General features: G+C 30.3%; 6 protein-coding genes across 9 annotated transcripts; all 6 read right to left on the reverse strand.

Annotated features, from left to right (window-relative positions):
• Window positions 1-1,955: 1,955 nt before the first annotated feature.
• LOC108569814 (chymotrypsin inhibitor-like) lies at window positions 1,956-2,687 on the reverse strand. 2 transcript variants are annotated; one of them, XM_017931506.1, is made up of 2 exons: window positions 2,579-2,687; window positions 1,956-2,222 (listed from the first exon to the last, which is right to left on the reverse strand). In XM_017931506.1, exons 1-2 carry the CDS (start codon window positions 2,637-2,639, stop codon window positions 2,017-2,019), a joined length of 267 nt encoding a protein of 88 aa, XP_017786995.1. In that variant the 5' UTR covers window positions 2,640-2,687; the 3' UTR covers window positions 1,956-2,016. The 2 variants fall into 2 exon arrangements, with proteins under 2 accessions (XP_017786995.1, XP_017786996.1); XM_017931507.1 differs by having other exon boundaries at window positions 1,956-2,216; window positions 2,579-2,686.
• Window positions 2,688-4,657: 1,970 nt separating this feature from the next.
• Window positions 4,658-5,558, reverse strand: LOC108569813 (cysteine-rich venom protein 6-like). Its single transcript, XM_017931505.1, has 3 exons — window positions 5,449-5,558; window positions 5,072-5,245; window positions 4,658-5,013 (listed from the first exon to the last, which is right to left on the reverse strand). The coding sequence occupies exons 1-3, from the start codon at window positions 5,507-5,509 to the stop codon at window positions 4,814-4,816; spliced, it is 435 nt and encodes a 144-aa protein (XP_017786994.1). The 5' UTR covers window positions 5,510-5,558; the 3' UTR covers window positions 4,658-4,813.
• A 1,514-nt stretch (window positions 5,559-7,072) lies between these two features.
• LOC108569802 (cysteine-rich venom protein 6-like) lies at window positions 7,073-8,138 on the reverse strand. Its single transcript, XM_017931491.1, has 3 exons — window positions 8,078-8,138; window positions 7,327-7,500; window positions 7,073-7,266 (listed from the first exon to the last, which is right to left on the reverse strand). The coding sequence occupies exons 1-3, from the start codon at window positions 8,136-8,138 to the stop codon at window positions 7,073-7,075; spliced, it is 429 nt and encodes a 142-aa protein (XP_017786980.1).
• A 911-nt stretch (window positions 8,139-9,049) lies between these two features.
• LOC108569812 (alpha-tectorin-like) lies at window positions 9,050-10,717 on the reverse strand. 3 transcript variants are annotated; one of them, XM_017931503.1, is made up of 3 exons: window positions 10,624-10,717; window positions 9,412-9,585; window positions 9,050-9,353 (listed from the first exon to the last, which is right to left on the reverse strand). In XM_017931503.1, the coding sequence occupies exons 1-3, from the start codon at window positions 10,682-10,684 to the stop codon at window positions 9,136-9,138; spliced, it is 453 nt and encodes a 150-aa protein (XP_017786992.1). In that variant the 5' UTR covers window positions 10,685-10,717; the 3' UTR covers window positions 9,050-9,135. The 3 variants fall into 3 exon arrangements, with proteins under 3 accessions (XP_017786992.1, XP_017786993.1, XP_017786991.1); XM_017931504.1 differs by lacking the exons at window positions 9,050-9,353; window positions 9,412-9,585 and adding exons at window positions 9,764-10,065; window positions 10,127-10,288 and having other exon boundaries at window positions 10,624-10,712; XM_017931502.1 differs by lacking the exons at window positions 9,050-9,353; window positions 9,412-9,585 and adding exons at window positions 9,764-10,065; window positions 10,127-10,309 and having other exon boundaries at window positions 10,624-10,699.
• Window positions 10,718-12,358: 1,641 nt separating this feature from the next.
• Window positions 12,359-13,215, reverse strand: LOC108569811 (alpha-tectorin-like). The gene is made up of 3 exons (XM_017931501.1): window positions 13,026-13,215; window positions 12,711-12,872; window positions 12,359-12,648 (listed from the first exon to the last, which is right to left on the reverse strand). The coding sequence occupies exons 1-3, from the start codon at window positions 13,144-13,146 to the stop codon at window positions 12,440-12,442; spliced, it is 492 nt and encodes a 163-aa protein (XP_017786990.1). The 5' UTR covers window positions 13,147-13,215; the 3' UTR covers window positions 12,359-12,439.
• A 3,955-nt stretch (window positions 13,216-17,170) lies between these two features.
• LOC108569810 (inducible metalloproteinase inhibitor protein-like) lies at window positions 17,171-18,736 on the reverse strand. Its single transcript, XM_017931500.1, has 7 exons — window positions 18,646-18,736; window positions 18,246-18,272; window positions 18,010-18,186; window positions 17,898-17,912; window positions 17,768-17,794; window positions 17,522-17,704; window positions 17,171-17,454 (listed from the first exon to the last, which is right to left on the reverse strand). The coding sequence occupies exons 1-7, from the start codon at window positions 18,695-18,697 to the stop codon at window positions 17,234-17,236; spliced, it is 702 nt and encodes a 233-aa protein (XP_017786989.1). The 5' UTR covers window positions 18,698-18,736; the 3' UTR covers window positions 17,171-17,233.
• Between the last annotated feature and the right edge of the window lie 1,018 nt (window positions 18,737-19,754).

Genomic DNA, 19,754 nt, shown 5'->3' on the forward strand with positions numbered 1-19,754 from the left:
CTAGAGCCTCGCGACTTTCTTATTATGTCCCACCAAGAACCGACAATCCATTCCCCTTCATCATTTTTTAATTTTGGTTTAAAATAACCTAATTTTGAGTATGGGTTCATATCCCAGCCATGCCAGGTCTTTGTGAGCTACTTTAGTGGTAGCAGTAATAAGGCCGTCGATCATCATGAATGAACAGTTACATGAGGACACAAAGACAGTCTTAAGGATACCAGCAGATGCATACAGAAATGGACTAGTAGAATCGCAGAGCATATAATACCTCTCTCAATTAGTTTAACAGCACCATTTGTTTCTGAACGAACCGCGTTTAAATCAGCACCACTTCTCTACCATTTGTTTCTGTACGACCGCTAGTTTAAAATCAGCAAACCACTTCTCTACCATTTGTCTCGACGGACACTTATAAAACTTATCAAGCCATTGCTTTGCTTGAACGGTATTTTTTCGCATCGAAATACAATGATGAATCAACACACGAAATTCATATTTTTCAATTGTTTTGAAAATTACAAAAATTGTTAACGAAAATGATTCCGCATCTTTTTATGCAAGTTGGCAATTATTCATATTAAGTGTTTGTCAGACATTGTCATGATATAATTTGATGGAAACAAAAGTAATCCAATAAAATGGATTACTCGAAATAAAAAAATGTGGATATTATCTTGACAATAGCACAGATCCAACCAGATACGAATTAATTTAAGAAGCTTTAAAATGTATTTATATTTTAATGTCGATAAATTTTCTCAAGAAAGAGGAAATAACTTATATTAATGTAGAATGTTTCCATTTTATTCGTGTGATAATGAAATTATACATAAATTATGTACATTTACTGAATAATATACCAATTTTGCCAATAATAAACTATATTAGTAAAGTTAGACTAATAGAGATTGACGATAGATGTGTAGAGGTTATATTAGTTGAGTTATGTTATATCGATAGAAGTTACGACGAATATTGGTTAGTTTAGGTTCGAGTTCGACAAATCACGGCTCGTGGGCTCTGCCACAAATGACATCGCTTGATTCACTTTCAAAGTCTGCTGAAACGTCGCCAAAAAAATAATTCTGATATCGACAATTGTTATTTCAAAGAATTTTAAATTTGAGAGAAGCTTTTCTAATCTGGTTTTAGGAATTCAGAAATAGCAAAACGACTTTGCGAAAAAAAAACTATAAATGTTATTGTAACTTAATATAAACATATTTTTTTCTCCGTTTAATGTTGACATTGGTAACTTTGAAATGCAATTGCTGGATTTAAATACAAAGAAATATGTAGCTCTAAATTCAAACAAGAACAAATGTGAACTTAATTCACAGCACAAGTGGTCTGATTTCAAAGACCTGAAGAAGAAAGACTTGATGATTTTTAACACCTAGGATAGTATTTCCGACTCATATGTTCAGTTGCAGAAACTAGCTGTTCTTTCCCTTTTCGGTTCTACATATTCACGCGAACAATATTTTTCAAGCATAAACCTTTTCCAGGTTTTGGAGCTAAGTTCACATTTGGCAATGTTTCATCAGGCTTGGAAATTGAATGAAACGTGCTCATTTGTGGCAGATCCGCTCTCAAGAGCCCAAATAGACGCATGCGGCTTAATTGATCAATTTATTTTCGAAACTTTCACAATTCCTATTTATTAACATATGACATATATCCCTTAAAAACGTATAACATTATTGTTAGGAATATGCATATGATGGACCACTCATATGCCGGTCAATCAACAGAGGGCGCTGCATGGACGGGCACTACCAACTGCAGGACTTACATTACCAACTGAAATACCGAAACCGATGAGGAGACTTATGCTGATTCCAAATAAAAATTAAATTAAATTATGTAAAAGATAATTCAATATTATATTTCTTGTTTAGCTGCAATAATTTGAAGAAGGAAGGTGTAATTTCAATTAGATTTAGAGTAAATATACGTAGAAATATTGTTTTTCAAGGTATAATCATAATAGTTCGGATTTATTCGTTAGAATTATTCGCAAACTTCGGGTAAAACACATTCGCCCTTGGAGTTTCTCAAATAACCATTTTTGCAAACACAAGTTCGTCTGCAAACTGTAGGACAATATTTGGGCGGAGTGTATGGTTCGATAATTTTGCCACAAATAATGAGGGGAGGTGCACATCCGCTTCCGCATTCAATGAAATATTCGTTAGGTCCGCACGCATGTCCTAGTTCTGAAAAAAAATAAAATGTAAGAGTTGGAAGCAAACAGCACTTTAAAAAAAATACTTAGTTTTGAAAATTCATATAACCTCAACGGTATAAGAATGGTGGCTAACGAAAATTATTCCGTTTCTTTTAAGAACACTTAAATAATATATGCACATTTTATCCTAATGCTATCACAAATTGAAGAAACAATACATAATCGTTCAATAACAACTAACATAACCTCACTAAAACATTGAAACATTTGTGAATTTCATTGTTAAAAAATGTATATTTTTTATGTGAATTTTTTAAGGTATAATTAAAACAATATATTACAAAAATAAAAAATAAATGAAAAATGTTTAATATTATGTATTACCAAAAGATGTTGAAGTGGCCACCATCAGGAGGGAGCAAGCGAAAACGACGAGAAGTTTCATTTTGTTTGTAACTCGAAGAAATTTGAATTCGATATAGACTTGAAACGTTCCCGTCTTTATTTATAGTAGACAAATTTTGGCTGAAAAAAAGTCTTGCGATAAGATTCATTGTTCTTTTTGATGCATGTCAGCAATAAAATGGATTACTCGAAATAAAAAATGTGGACATTATCTTGGGGAAATGGCTGTGAAAAAAGTACAAAAAAAAGACAATAGAGTAAAGCCAGAATTGTGGAACCTTTAAAATGCATTTAAATTTAAATGTCGAAAACATATTTATGTTCAATATTTTCATTTCATTCATATGATATCACATGATTTCATTAATTTTGTTCTCTTTTGAAAAAAAAAATATATTTAATATTATATATAAACTTAAATTAGTAAAGTTTAATTATATTCAGTTTAATTTATCCAAAGATTTTTTAATTTCAAAAATAAACTCTTAAATAAAGCAATTTATTTTCGAACCCTAGAAAATTCCTATTTATCAATGTATAGACCGTTAGATTAGTTTGCTTTAAGTTAGATTAAATTTAGTTTAGTTGTGTATAACTAAACTCATTAAAAGTTTATATATGTGTTTTGTCTAATAATCAAAAAATCATTTTTTAATTGTTCTTACTCCAATTATGATAATAATAATTAATACAAAAAAATAAATCCAAAATAAATATAAATGATAGTATGAACAAAATAATATAAATTAATAAAAATAATTAATAATTTGGCCAAAGGGCTATCTACCTAGGTGTTTCCGCCCATTCTGCAATTAAATTAATAGAAATACTTATATATTCCATTATTATTTTCATTGAGAACTATTGCTTATTCATTAATAAAAAAAAATAAAACATTTAATATAGACAATTAAATATTGTTATTTTTTTATTATTTTACCCTGAGGAGTGGATGAGTCTATTTTGGAATTTCCCCCTTAACAATAAAATTTCACCAGTGTGGGAAAGCCTTAGTCTAGAGTCTCGCGACTTTCTTAATATGTCCCACCAAGAACCGACAATCCATTCCACCTTTATCATTTTTTAATTTTGGTTTAAAATAACCGGATGGTTAGAGTCGCAACTCTCACATATTATGAGTATGGGTTCATATCCCAGCCATGCCACGTCTTTGTGAGCTACTTTAGTGGTAGCAGTAATAAGGCCGTCGATCATCATGAATGAACAGTCACGTGAGTGAGATTCACCATATAGACATGGGTGGATGTCAAAGGACACAAAGGCAGTCTTAAGGATACCAGCAGATGCATAGAGAAAAGGACTAGTAGAATCGCAGCCCATATAATACCTCACTCAATTAGTTTAACAGCACCATTTGTTTCTGTACGACCGCGTTTAAAATCAGCAAACCACTTCTCTACCATTTGTCTCGACCGACACATATAAAACTTATCAACACAAGAAATTCATATCTTTCAATTGTTTTGAAAATTACAAAAGTAGCGTCACTAAAACCACATTAACTTGTGAACTAAACGTTAAATTGCCATGAAAGGGCGTTATTTGAAGGTCATCGTGTGAAGGTTGGTACTTCCTAAAAATCATATGGATTTTTCGATAGAGGCGCCATCTACATGACATCCTACGAACTAATTGAGTGATGTGTTACTACATGACAGCCCATAATTTTTGCAGGATGAAAAAAATGGTAAAACCTTTTTTGAGAAAAGTTTATGAAAAACCATATAAATCTAGAAAAGAAAATTTAAAACTTTTTATATAATAACAGTAAAGTGCACATGTTTAAAAACAAAACATTATACGTAGAAGTCATACTTATTGTCGACCAATTGTCAGTTTAAAATAATAGTTTATTTATACGACTGTCAAATGACAATTAACATAACTCTTCTTCTAATTGTAACGCTTCTTTGATGACATTTATGCTTGAAGTCAGCAAGAATTACACTATTTCTATAGTTAACAAAAATAATTTTATTATTTATTAAATTTAAAAAATTATAATACAAAATTCACTAATTTCAAGGTAAATTACAATATGTTTCAATAATTTTTATTTCGTATTTTTCTTTACATTACTATAAAATGACAACATAATAGCCGCAATAAAACAGACAACAATTTTAGAAACAATTATTTTTTAAAGGTACTATTCAAATAAATTGCAATTTATTCATAATTTATTCAGGACAATTATTGACAATGTTCCGGCTTGACGCATTGCTGCTCGGTGTTTCTCTGATAGCCGGGTTTGCAAAGACAGACCGCTCTGCAGTATGCAGGACAAATCTTAAAATCTTCCGGGTCTTCAATGTATTTTCCACAAACACTGAGCGGATATCCGCATCCGCTTCCACAGAATTCGTAGTACTCATTGAGTCCACACTCAAACCCTGCAAGAAACAGGTGTGTCTGCATTTAATTAATTAAAAAAAATATGTTAATTCTTACGTGGACATTCGTAATCTCTGATACAATTTCCTTCTTTGTCAAGCAAGAATCCTTCGTCACAGGCGCATCCGTCTCTGCGACACTCCTGGGTGCAGAGAATACCCAAATCCTTGTTGGCGCAGGACAAAGGACAGTTCGAGATACACGGGGTGTAGTGCGAGTTAGGTCCACATTCTTCGAAATAAATATAAATTATTTAGTTTACATTAATATTTTTTTATAACATAAAATGCAATCCAAGCTTGAGTTTAAAAACTGAAGAAACAATTGTCATTTTCTTTATTAAAAATGTATACTTTCTAATTTGCACATATTTCCCAAAATATAATACAAAATGAAAATATGAGAAATTTTAAATGTTAAATAATATATATTACTATGAGATGTTGAAGTGGCCACCATCAACAGGAAGCAAGCGAAGACGACGAGAACTTTCATTTTGTTTGAGCTGGATGAAATTTGAACTCGATATAGAATTGAAACGTTCCCGTCTTCATTTATAGTTAACAAATTTTGGCTGAAAAAAAACGTCTCGCGATAAGATTCATTGTTCTTTGAAGCTTGAAACAAAAGGCGGCAATAAAACGGATACACAAAATAAATAATGCGGACATTATCTTGAGGAGACTGCGATAAAAGTATAAAAAAAGACAATAGCACAAAGCCTACCAGATACATATGAATTGCGGAAGCTTTAAAGTATATTTACATTTTAATTGCGAAAATTCTCTTGGAAAAAAAGAGTAAAAAACGTTCATATTTATGTTCAATGTTTCCATTTTATTCGTATGATAATCAATAGATTCCAAAAATTTTGTTCTTTTGAAAAAAAAAAATAGAGATCCAATGATAAAAAATGTTAATTTAGTTAAATTAAGTTAATAGTTGGTTGGGTTAGGGGTTAGATTAGAAGGGTAGAAGTTAGATTATGTGAATATAGGTTATGTCAAATATTACTTAGTTTAGATCAGTGGTTCTTAACCTTTTGGTAGTCACGGCCCTCTTAAAATCCTAAAATATATTCGCAGCTGCCCTAAAATTGTAAAACATTTTTTCGACCCATTATTTTAAAATGATTAAAGTGATTTTATATAAACAATAACTAACATTTAATATAATCGGTAATATTTATTTTATAATTACGATGTGCTAAATTAATGAGGCTTCTGTAATTCAATTATAACTTCTGTAATATCAAATTTTGATTTAATTTTATTTAGCACATTCGATTCTCACTATTGTTTTCAATTATAAAATTGAAAATACATAGAAATAAAAAAAATAGTCACTAGTTCAACACATGCACTTTGAAATGTTTCTTCAGTCATGTTTACAGTAATATCGTTTTTTAGTCACTTTCATTTGAGTTTGTTCTAATGTTAGATGCGCAAGACTTGTGTTTACATGCATACATACATGAAAGAAAGCTATTATGAATTAATTTAATGAAAAAAAAAATGAACTGAAATTAACCATAAATAAAATTTCGTTCCGGTTTCAGTTATTCAATTCAGCAATTTTTCGTTCCGGTTACAGTTACGGTTCAGTTAAAAATTCCAGGTAATTTCGTTTACAGTTTTCGGTTCCCGGGACTCTGCTAGGAATATACGAAAACAATATTAGAAGATTTTCATTCAATGACAGTCAAGTGCACATTATTAAAAATAAAACATGAATAGTTTATTTTTTTTTTATAAATTTAGCAGAATAGTTTCCCATTGGAAATATTCAAAATAATATAATATAAATATTAATTTTAACAATAAAAACGTTTTTCTAATTTTTAAATCTCAAGGATGTTATATAGAAAAATGTAATATAAAATTCAATAATTGTATCGTAAATTAGAATGTGTTTACGTAATTTCCACAAAAACTTAAATATATATTTTCTTTTCATATTGTTAAATGACAACATAAATAATTACAATTAAACAGACAACAAAGGTACACATCATATGAATGAAGTTATTGCAATTAATTCATAATTTATTCAGGACAATTATTGACAATGTTGAGGTTTAACACACTTCTGCTGGGTGTTTCTTAAATAACCGGATTTGCAAAGGCAGACCGATCTGCAGTACGCAGGACAAATCCTAAAATCTTCCGGGTCTTCAATGTATTTTCCACAAACACTGAGCGGATATCCGCATCCGCTTCCGCATAATTCGTAATACTCATTGGGTCCGCACGCTGCAAGAAAAGGGCGTATTTTCAAACTTTAAATAATTGAATAATAAAAATATTTCTTACGTGGACATTTGTAATTTATGATACAATTTCCTTCTTTGTCGAGCAAGAATCCTTCGTCACATGCGCATCCGTCTCTGCGACACTCTTGACTGCAGACGATTCCCAAATCCTTGTTGTCGCAGGTCAAAGGACAGTTCGAGATGCATGGAGTGTAATGAGAGTTTGGACCACAATCTTCAACAAAAAAAAAAACATAAAATAACATTAATATTTTTTATAAGATTTCAAACCAAGTTAAAACATTGTAAAACTGCAATTAATTGATTGGTTAACTAAAATTGTCATATGACTTTCAATTAAAATGGCGACAAATTAACACAGTAACACATTTTTTATGATATCTGTTCTTGAAGTCAACTAGAAATACTCCATTATTTTGATTATGTAATAGTTTTCAATTTGATATATTCGTAAATCTTTAGCAACTGAAATCATCTGAACGAGGAATGTGGAATTTCATTTTTTTTTCTGCGCAAATAATATACTAGTGGTAATTTTCACTGAAACTCTAAATTTTACATAGCATTATTTTTATTTAAAGGTATAATTAATATAATTCGGATTTTTTCGGCATGATTATTCGCAAACTTCGAGTAAGACGCATTCAAATAATAATGCTTCTTTGATGACACCAATTTTTCAATACTTCTCTGTGAAATGGTTGTGATTTTGACTAAAAATACATACTCTTTATTTGAATTTATTAATTATATTCCCCGAAACATGAAAAATGTTAAATAATATGTACTACCAAGAGATTTTGAAGTGTACACCATCAGGTGGAAGCAAGCGAAAACGACGAGAAGTTTCATTTTGTAACTCGAAGAAATTTGAACGTGATATAAAATTGAAACGTTCCCGCTTCCATTTATAGTAAATAATTTCTTGCGATAAGATTTAGTGTTCTTTGAGGCTTGAAACTAAAGTCGCCAATGAAACGATAATCCGTCGAAATTAATAAGGCGGCCATTATCTTGGGGAAGCGGCTATAATATAAGTACAAAAATAAACAATAGCACAAAGACTTTAAAATGCATTTACATTTTAATGTTGAAAATTTTCCCCACGAAATGGACAAACTTACATATTTGGATAATATTAATGATATTTTTTTATATTAAGTTATTTTAGTAGTTGGTTGGTAGAGTTTTGCGAGACTTAAGTTGAAGTTAGCTGATTTATACGCATACGTTAGATTATATAAATAGAGGTTATGTCAAATATTGGTTAGTCTAGATCAGTATCTGACCAAACTGTGTGCCGCGACAGATTCCAAGTATGCAGCAAAAGATTTATAAATAATTTTCTTTGATTTAATTTTCCTAACATTTTTATTTGGTGTGCCGCGAAACAAATTATCCTCACTCAATGCGTCATGTGGTAAAAAGTTTGGCAGACACTGGTTTAGATGAATAGAGACTAGGTTAAGTTAGGTTGGGCGAAATAACCTAACTTAACTATTAATTTTAACATCATTTAATTTATTCAAAAAAATTAATATTATTTTAAACTAAATTATTAATTTTATTATTAGCTTAATAGCTTTAGTCTTCAGCTCCTTTTTTTATAAATTCGTTACTCTTGAAATAGCTTCTACACATAAAATACAACAGAACTTCAATAATACAGAACTGACAGAAAATAAAAATGGTAACGCTTTATTTATGACATTTATTTTTTAAATAAACAAGAACACATTTAATTATTAAAAAAATATGTTTATTAATAAACTTATGAAATCATAGGTTTTGGTATTGTTTTATATTGTTTATAATAATAATCAATCTAATTCGGATTTCTTCGGCATTATTATTCGCAAACTTCGGGTAAGACGCATTCGCCTTTGGAATTTTTCCAAAAACCACTATTGCAATAACAACGTGGTACGCAAACATCAGGACATATCCTGGGCTCAGTTGATGGTTCTACTTCTTCTCCGGTAGATTTGCCACAAATGACGGGTGGATAATAGCAACCGCTTCCACAAGAAATGAAGATTGCATTAGGTCCGCACACACGTTCAGTTTCTGAAATACACGCATTCATAAATATAATCTGTAAAGAGCTGTTTAAGCTCTTTTTTACCTAAACAATCGTCTTTCGTTACGCAATTCCCATCTACATCGAGTACATATCCATTGTCGCAAGCACATCCATCGCTGAGACATTCTTCGTCGCAGAAGTTATGCGCGTATAAACTGAAGCAGGTCATAGGACAATTCGAGACGCACGGAGTGTAATGCGAATTAGGTCCACATTCTTTGAAAGAAATATAAATAATTTAGTTGTCATTAATATTTTTTATAATAAATCAAATGCAATCAATGTAAAGTTACAGTCAATTGATTCGATATGTTTATGTGTCTTTTGCAGATGAAATAGTGTGAAAAAAGAGTAATTTCAATTTGATGCAATGTAAATAAACTAAAATTTGCTATAATTTTCAGTGAAATTGTTATATTTTACGTAGCATTATTATTTCTTTAAAGATATAATATTTTGATTGTATCTTCGGATGTTTTTGGCCCAATTATTCGCAAACTTCGGGTAAAACGCATTTGCCTTTGGAGTTTCTCAAATATCCATCTTTACAATAACAACGTGGTACGCAAACTGCAGGACAATATTTGGGCCAAGTCGACGGATCTCCGACAGGTTCGCCACAGATATAGCGGGGAGATGAACATCCGCTTCCGCAGGAAGTGAATAATTCATTAAGTCCGCATAGTTCTCTAAGTACTGAAAGAAAATATAATACAAACTTTTGTAAACAGAACTTAAGAAAATATTTTTTTTTTACCTAAACAATCGTCTTTGTTTATGCAATTCCCATTTCTGTCTTGTACATATCCTTCGTCGCATTCACATCCTTCACCTATGCACTCATCAACGCAATCGTTCCAAAAGCAAGTCTTAGGACATCTTAAGACGCACGTAGTATAATGCGAGTTTGGTCCACATACTTCGAAAATAGGTAAATATTCTGTTTAGATTCATATTTTGAAAAAACACAATCACTGTAAAGCTATAACGAATTAGTTATACATAAAATAGATTATTTACATTATTGTCAAATGAAAATATACATAACCTCTATGATATAAAAAATGGCGGTTTACCAAAATAATAATGCTTCTTTTATGACACATTTTTTTCAATAGTTGACTTAAAAGTACAGTGAAATAGATGTAATTTTGACAAAAAAAACTTATACTTTTTATTTGAATTTCCTAAGTTATAATTGAAACAACAGTTATAAAAGAAAACATAAAAAATGTTAAAAAAAAATAGTATTACCAAAAGATGTTGAACTGCCCACCATCAACAGGATGCAAGCAAAAACGATGAGAAGTTTCATTTTGTATGTATCTCGAATAAATTCCAATTCTACAGGAACGTTTCCGACATTTATAGTAAACAAATTTTGGCTAAAAAAAGTCTCGCGATAATATTAATTGTTCTTTCAGGCTTGAAACAAAAGGCAGCAATAAACGGATTACTTGAAATAAATAAGGCGGACATTATCTTGGCGATGCGGCTGTAATAAAAGTACAAAAAAGAAAGACAATAGCAAAAACAAATGAAAATGCATTTACATATTAATGTTGAAAAATTTTCATACAAAATGTGAAAAAATCATATTTATGTGCAGTATTTCCATTTTTTTAGAAAAAAAGAAAAAACGATTATTATCTAATGATAAAAAAAAGTTATGTACTTAGATTAGGTTAATAGCTGGTTGGTTTATTACTATGGAAACTTTAATTTTCAGCTCCTGCTTTCTGTAATCTTCGTTACTCTTGAATTTGCTTTTATAAATAAAATAAAGAATAAGTACTATTTTTTTATTATATTTAAAATTATAAAATCTAATCATTTCCTAGATTTTATGAACTTATAAATATTGTAATAAGTCTATGCGTCTGCAGAATGTCTGCAGCCTTCAACGGATCGTGAAAGGAAACTTTGTAAATGCGACCTACGCGAATTCCGCATCCGTTTCCGCAGTAATTGTAGACTTCATTTGGATCATCTCAAACCCTATAATCACAACATTTCAATGATTTTACTGATAATTAAGTTCACATTCATTAAATCAAAACATGAATGGTTTAGTTCGGCGCCGACAAGGATAAAAGCGTGTAGTAAAATAACCACGTCAAATAATCTCAACTCTGTCAATCTCCTTATGGGATTTCTTAATCCATGAAATCAAAGTAGCCTCCTACTTTGACATCCAAATACTCCAGACTCTCAACACCAAATACTCCACCAACCCCTCATTAAAAAAAACAACCAAATCTTCAACCTCCACATCTACAATGTCTCACTTTCCCTACATGATAGTACTCTATCGCCAGTTCAAAATAAAAATCCAATTTTAAAGGAAATGTATCCGTCTTCACTACAAACACCTTTTGATCCAAAACATACATATTCACTTTAGTGCCTAGGTTACTAAGATCTGTATTTCAAAAATGCTTGTTACTGCGTGCGTTTTGCCTTGGAGGCTTGTTCATAGCAAATACTTTAACAAATTATCAGCTAAATATAATAGTTATTTTAAAGACTGTCAAATGACAATTAACATAACTTCTATAATACCTAACGTTTCATTTATGACGTTTATTCTTGAAGTTAACAAAAAGTATACCATTGGTTTAATTATTAAGAAAAATAATATTATTGGTAACACGTAAATCAATTTTACAATAAATTTAAATATGTTTAAATAATTTCCACAAAATGAATTAACAGCATAATCTTAATAAAACAAACAACTGAGAGCAATCAGAATTTTGGTAACTATTATTTTTGAAAGGTACAAATCAAATAAATATAGTTATTGCAATTAATTCATAGTTTATTCAGGTCAATTATTCAAAATCTTTCAGATATGAAAATCTCTCTGCATTATGAAGGATAAATTCTGAAATCATCCGATTTTGCTTTTTGCAGCTGAAATAATTAGAAGAACAAAGGTGTAATTTGTAATTACATTTCAATGTAAATAAACTAAAATTTGTTGCAATTTTCAATGAAATTATTATATTTTACGAATCATTATTTTTTTAAAGATATAATCAAAATAGTTCGGATGTTTTCGGCTCAATTATTCGCAAACTTCTGGTAAAACGCATTTGTCTTTGGAGTTTCTCAAATAACCATCTTTGCAATAACAACGCGGTACGCAAACTGTAGGACAATATTTGGGCCAAGTCGCCGGATCTCCGATAGGTTCTCCACAAATATAGCGGGGAGATGAACATCCGCTTCCGCAGGATTGGTAGTATTCGTTGGTTCCACACGCACGTCCAGGTTCTAAAAGAAAAGAAAATGGAAGCGTTGAAAACAGAACTTCAATTTTTTTTTTATTTTTTTACTTGAACAATCGTCTATGGTTATGCAATTCCCATCTTTGTCTTGTACATATCCATCGTCGCACTCACATCCTTCACCTATGCACTCCTCAGCGCATTCGGTCCAAAAGCAGGTCCTAGGACATCTTAAGACGCAAGTAGTATAATGCGAGTTTGGTCCACATACTTCGAAATATACGTAAATATTCAGTTTACATTCACATTTTGAAAATATTTCAAGACAATCACAATCATAGTAAAGTTATGCGCATTCAGCACATATTTCCCGAAACATATTACAATAAGAAAACATGAAAAATGTTTCAAAAATAATATTACCAAAAGATGTTGAAGTGGCCACCATCAGGAGGAAGCAAGCAAAAACGACGAGAAGTTTCATTTTGTTTGTAAGTCGAATAATTTTGAACTCGATATAGAATTGAAACGTTCCCGTCTCCATTTATAGTAAACATATTTTGCTGAAAAAAAGTCTCGCGATAACATTCATTGTTCTTTGCTGCTTGAAACAAGTTAGCAATAAAACAGATTATTCGAAATAAAAATGTGGTTATTATATGGTGGCAACTCTGATAAAAGTACAAAAAAATGAGACAATTGTAAAAGCCTACCAGATGCGTATGAATTGAAGAAGAATAAATGCATTTACATTTTAATGTCGATAATTCTACTCAAAAAAATTACATATTCATGTTGAATGTATCCATTTTATTCATATGATAATCAAAATATTACATAAATTATATTCTTTTGAAAAAAATGAAACTTTGCCAATAATAAAAAATGTTAGTAAAAATAGTGTAAATCAATAGAGGCTAGTAGAAATTGGCGATAAGTGAGTAGAGGTTAGATATATTCTCATCTAAACTAACTTCTTACATCATTTAATTTATTAAAAATAAATACTAAACAAATCAGTATTATTTTAAATTGAATGATTACATTTTATTATTAGTTTCAAAATATTAGTTTGCAGCTCCTCCTTTATGAATATCTTCGTTATTCTTGAATTTGTTCCTATAAATATAGAATAATTAATAATGTATTATATATAAACCAAAATTAGTAAAGTTTGATTATATTCAGTTTAATTTTTCCATATATTTTTGTTTTCAGAAGTAAACTCTTAAATAAAGCTATTTAATGATGAAACCTGTATAATCCCGAATTTTCTTAATAATGGAAGAAGCATTTTTCGATTGGTTTTACTCCAATTAAATTCTATAATCATAGAAATGTATATTTAATGTAAATTTTTGTCCAGAGAGTTTGTGTCCATTTTTCACAATAAAAAAAACAAATTTTTGTATATCAACACATACATTTGTATATATCCATATTATATACTAAACATTAAATTTTTCTGTTAATGAAATTTTGCCTTAAAAGTGATTATGTTAAGGTTGGTTACTGGACAATCCCTTGGCTTCTTTTTTTTTTGTTTTTACTAGTCCAGTTCATTATGTTATATAAGATAGATGGCCGGAAAAAAAAGTATATTTAGGCAACGCCAATGATTCTTAACAAAATAGGCACGAACTTTCCGGACATCAATAAATTTCAATTTTAACATCATAGAAGTGTTAAATTAATACTGATATAACCTCAATAGAATAAAATTCAAAATCTAAACATTTCTTTTATGACACAATTTAACCAACGTTGTTTTTAATAATAAATTTATAACATTGTTAAACCATAATAATAGATCTGAATGTCTTCATTTCTATGAATAGCCATAGACATCTATGGTCATTAGCCTTGATCAATAAAATATATCCATAAATTATCTTATTGATGTATATGAATAAATAACTATGATACTGAGTGACGGATTATTCATAAAGGCAATGCTGCACCTTTCTAGGGACTGAAGCCTTGAGGAGCCCCGAACAAAGATATTTTCTTATAGTATTTGAAATAGATGATTGTTTTTAGTATTTTTTTGGGGGCCCCAAAAATAATTTGTCGAGGGGCCCCAATAATCCTAAATCTGCCACTGCCTATATTATATATTGGTATACTCAATGTTGTATAGTATACAAATATTAAATAAAAATTGACATAACCTCAATAAGGTAAGAATGGTTTTTATTTTCAGATAAACTTGACATGAATGATGCCCATACACACCTTTAGAATTGTTAATGGCATAGAATTTGTACATCATGAATGTTCAGTTGCAGTCTGTTTTCAAGATGCAACTGCCCGTGCTGTTCCTCGCATAGTTGGAGCCGCAAAGACATTCCACTTTTGTCATGTCGCATCCTTCCCTGCATTTCGGCTGGACTGTTTCCTTGCCGCAGGTCTCCTCCAAACGGGCGCACGGTGTCCCGTGACATTCCGCAGTCGTGTTATGCAAACACCTTATGTAACCTATAGCATCGTCGTTCCTCAGAAATATCTTTAAATGTACAACTCACTTACCTTCAACGCCTAAGCAGAGCGCGATCACGACGAACGCGAATATCACTTGTCTACCCATCTTGTCCACTGAAGATGCCAGTGAAACTGTTCTCCGTTCGTCGATAGACGATCGTTTTTTATATCTCCGACGTACAAATTGCGCATAATCGATTATTGCAAACTATTAGCACAATCACATTTATTCCAAGGTTACCTTAGTTATGTTTTCATTACAAACTTGTATTCAATCTTACGCATCTATTAAGAAATGAGAAATTTAAAGTAAGATAATTAGAGATTTTTTTTGTATAAAATTAATAAAAATATAAAAAAGAAGTGGTGAATTAAAGCTAAATTGAGAGGTTAAAAGAAATAAAGAAAAGTAATTATTTTTCGATCAAAAGATAAGTAGAAATTAATTGAAAGACCTTAATTAATAAAAAAAAAATATAACTATGGAAAATTAATTACTTATATATTGTGCTATTTCGATACAACATAAAACTTATGTTAATTTTATTTAATTCTTCAAGTATGATAATATAAAATAGAGAAATTAGAAATGTGTAGAAAATCAAAGAACACAGAGGATTTCAAATTTGTGTTATTGTGACAAAATGTAAGGTCACAAGACATTTTCGGGTCGTCTTGATAAATGATAAGTTGAGAATTACGTAACTGATAATTGGTTGCACTGAAAACAGTCACAAAACTATGAACAAACAATATTTATATTATCAAAGTAAGCTTACATTAGAATTACTTATTGTATTTAAGCAACGTTAAAACTCTCGAAAAGAATTGCAGTTAATATAAGGTTAAATTTACATTGCTCAGAATACACTACGGGGTTTTACTGATATAAGCCTCTTATTTGGACTATTAGCCAAATAATTAATTTTATTTGATACAGATTCAGATTCAGAACCTGCAATATAAAATTACTAAATAATTCTCTTCTTTCAACTATTATTTGTCATATAAAAATATATTTTTTTAATTTCACATTGTTCTACTGTTGCAATATTTAAAATAAAAATAACTTTTCATTAACCAATTAAATATTATTTAAAAATAAACCTGTTTTCATTAAGAAGCACATGGGTTTCTATTTAGAAATATCATGAGAACCATAAAAATGCAAAAACTAAATACAAGCCCATAAGCTTCATAAAAAAAAACGCTGTACTAGTGTGTTGGCATCTAAGTGGTTGCGTATTATAATTAAGAAGGAAAATTCATCATTTTTGCCAAACCAATTTTTTTTTAATACACTGTTAATTGCCAATCCACATTTTTCAGTGAAAAATCACCAGAACAAAATTTGGTAAACCAATTTTGACATTGCTTTTCTTTCAAGGCTTCATTCCCATATAAAGTACATAACTTCTTGTGTGCTTGCGAAACGTTCTTGCCTCAAACGATTCTATTAATCGATTTTGAACCAATTCATCGCAAGAAGATGCGCGTTTTAGATTAACACAATTAGTAGTGAATTATGTATGTGCATTTTGATTCTCCATATGTACAATGAGAAATTAAATGTTTTTTAAATGTTTCCATGTGCAATTTATTTATTTTGTTTACATGCACTTTCTCATGTATTTCGAAAATATATCATGTATTTCGGTCCCTATGCACCGCATAAAAAAGGTTTCTGTAATATATTATACAAAGTTATTTGTTATATATAAAAATTTCGATTATTTTTTGTGCAACTTTTTTTATGCGGTCCATATCTGCCGCACAGAAACAGGTTTTACTGTGATTGAATATTTTCATAAGTCACATATATGTCACATACATACAATATATAATTATGAAAAAGAAAATAATTAATTCAAAATTTTTGTAAATTCAAATATAATAAAAATATTATTTATTAATAAAATGAGTAATACCATCTAATTACAATCTTTGGTCAAATTTTAAAAATTTAGCGTAAAAATTGTGAAAAAATTAAAACTAAAATTTTAATGAGAGTCGTAATTGACTCAACGTAAAGCGGCTTGAGTATGATATATGACAAGCAAAATGTCAAAGTCCAAGAAGAGATGAGGTTAGATTATTCATTTATTTATTGAAACTATATTTCACCATATCCATGGAAACTATGCTACAGATTATTGTTTGACAAGATAGCACTGCTTAATCGGAACGCACTTGTATTCCTTGTTTCGAGCAAAACCGCGTTTGCATTCGCAAATCGATTTGCAAATCTTCGGACAAATTCTGCCAAAAGTTAGTTTACTAGACGGTATGAGTACACCGCAAATGGACTCGTTCGCTATTGCGCATCCGTTGGCGCATTTGTTGAGTTCCTCGTTAGGTTCGCATTTGGTTTCTGGAAAAGGAAACACACACACGAAATTACGTAACGATTACGGAATTAGATTGGGGTAAAATCGCACTTATTGGGGCGGGACATTGGTACTTCCGAATGCAGTTTCCATCGTTGTCCAAAATGAGACCTCTTTTGCAAGCGCATCCACTCACTTGATAAAAGGTTTCGCACGAAGTCTTTTTATGCCTGTTGGCGCAGCTCGGGGCGCATGAAGAAACGTGGCCAACGTATTTTGCGTCCGGTTTACAAACTGTATTCAAATTACAATTAAAAAGTAGTAAATTAAAGTATTCTCAGCAAAATATATTCTCACCTATCGGTTGATTAACATATGTTCCAGCTTCAAGTTGTGTTCACATAGAAATTAATGAAAACATTTATATTCGTAAATTTTCAAATTGAATTCTTCTGAAACTAGATTTAATTATAAATTGATAACTTACCAATCGGTTTCGAAACTGAAACCAAATTAAAAATTATTGCAATTATGTTTTCAATTAAAGATTATATTTTTAATAATCTTTGTTTTAGTAACAAAATTTAACATTTTTTTACCTTTAGGACATTGATGCTCCTTAATACAATTTCCTTTGTCATCCAAGAGAAAACCATCCTCACAGGCGCATCCAGCCACTTTACAAATTTTCTGACACTTGACCTTCTTGTGTCTATTTGCGCAGCTCAAGGCGCACGGTGTTATGCAACCGACGTATTTCGAATTCGGTTTGCAAACTGTATTGAAATGATTAAATAATTAAATAAAACCATCAACATGCGAAAGAAATGCTTACCGATCGGTTGATTGATGTACTTTGGAACTGAGTTGTGCGTTCACATAAAAATTAACGGCAGCACAAAATTCATCGAAGATTAACATGAAATATTAAAAATCATTTAGTTTGGATGGACAACGAATCAACCCTGAACTGAAACCTTTAGATGAGGTGAGTATAGACACCTAAAGTGTTCAGTTCTTCTAGTAAAATTGAAACAATCATTTATGATTGTATAAGAAAAAATAATAATTTAAAAAAAAAATACGTTTCAATAATGTATAAACTGTGGAAACTTGATGTATTTGCTTCTGATGAAATGCAAATCATCAAAATTAATCCTTTAACTTTAAGTGAAACTAAATCGGGTTCGGTTATGCAAACAGTCGAAAAATCGATGAGAAGTTATAAAATTTACCTGCATTTGCTAGATGCATGACGACGCAAACCGTTATCAGTATTTTCCACATTTTTCTCGAAATTTGTCACCGACTCGTAGCTAGGATACTTACCCAGTTGTGAAGGAAGGAATATTTGCGGGACTTTTATATTTATTTTCAAAAGCAGTTTTGGCACGTTTTTCCTGATTTCTACTTAAAAATAAGGATAATTTAAATGAACAATTCAATAACCACAATAAAAATAAAGCGATAATGCAAGAATTTAGTTTCATTTTGATTACATTTTAACATATTTTAAGTATATTTCATTTAGAAATACGATTTGTAAAGAAAAGATAAATGAAACATCATAATCATTAATATTTATATTTTGTTAAGTATAAATATGTCTATTTATATAAAATAAGTTTACAAGGATAGACAAAAGAAAAATTTATAGAAATATATTTTATAGTTATTACAAAAAATAGGCAAATCTTTGTAAATAATCAAGATTACTAAAGAGAAATTATATTAAAATATGCGTAACTAAAGACTTCTTATGAAAACAATTTTTACATTATTTATATAATTTGAGACAGATAAAGTAAGGTTAAATTTGTATTGCTTAGAATACGATGCCATTTCCATATAAAATAATGACGAGTTATTAAGAATTAACTTTATAGATTTCATTATTGTCTGAACAATTTTCTTTCGTGACACAGGACCCAGATTTATGTCTAAAATATCCATTGGCGCATTCGCATGTCCGAACGCACATATTTATACAATGCAAAACTAAGTTGAACTTTACTGGATCGCAGCTGGTCTCATTGCGAAAACAAATGGAACCGCATGTATTCAATACCTCGTGTTCACCGCAATCTTCGGCTGCAAAAGATATCACAATAAATAAATATAATATAGTTAATATATTTAACAAAAGTTTTACCTACGCAGTGCAGAGCTACAAAGAGCAGACAAAAGATTATCGCAGATTTCATCGTCGCTTGTTGAACAATAAATATCATCGATCGATGATTGCTCTGCCTTTTTATATGAAACATCGGTAAATAAATACAGCATAATCCGTAGCGTTGATTGTTCATTTCCAGGTATCGTTGCAGACAAACATAATTTAAAA

The sequence above is a fragment of the Nicrophorus vespilloides genome, unplaced genomic scaffold, assembly GCF_001412225.1.
Source record: "Nicrophorus vespilloides isolate i.1.1-1 unplaced genomic scaffold, Nicve_v1.0, whole genome shotgun sequence".
Lineage (NCBI taxonomy): Eukaryota > Metazoa > Arthropoda > Insecta > Coleoptera > Silphidae > Nicrophorus > Nicrophorus vespilloides.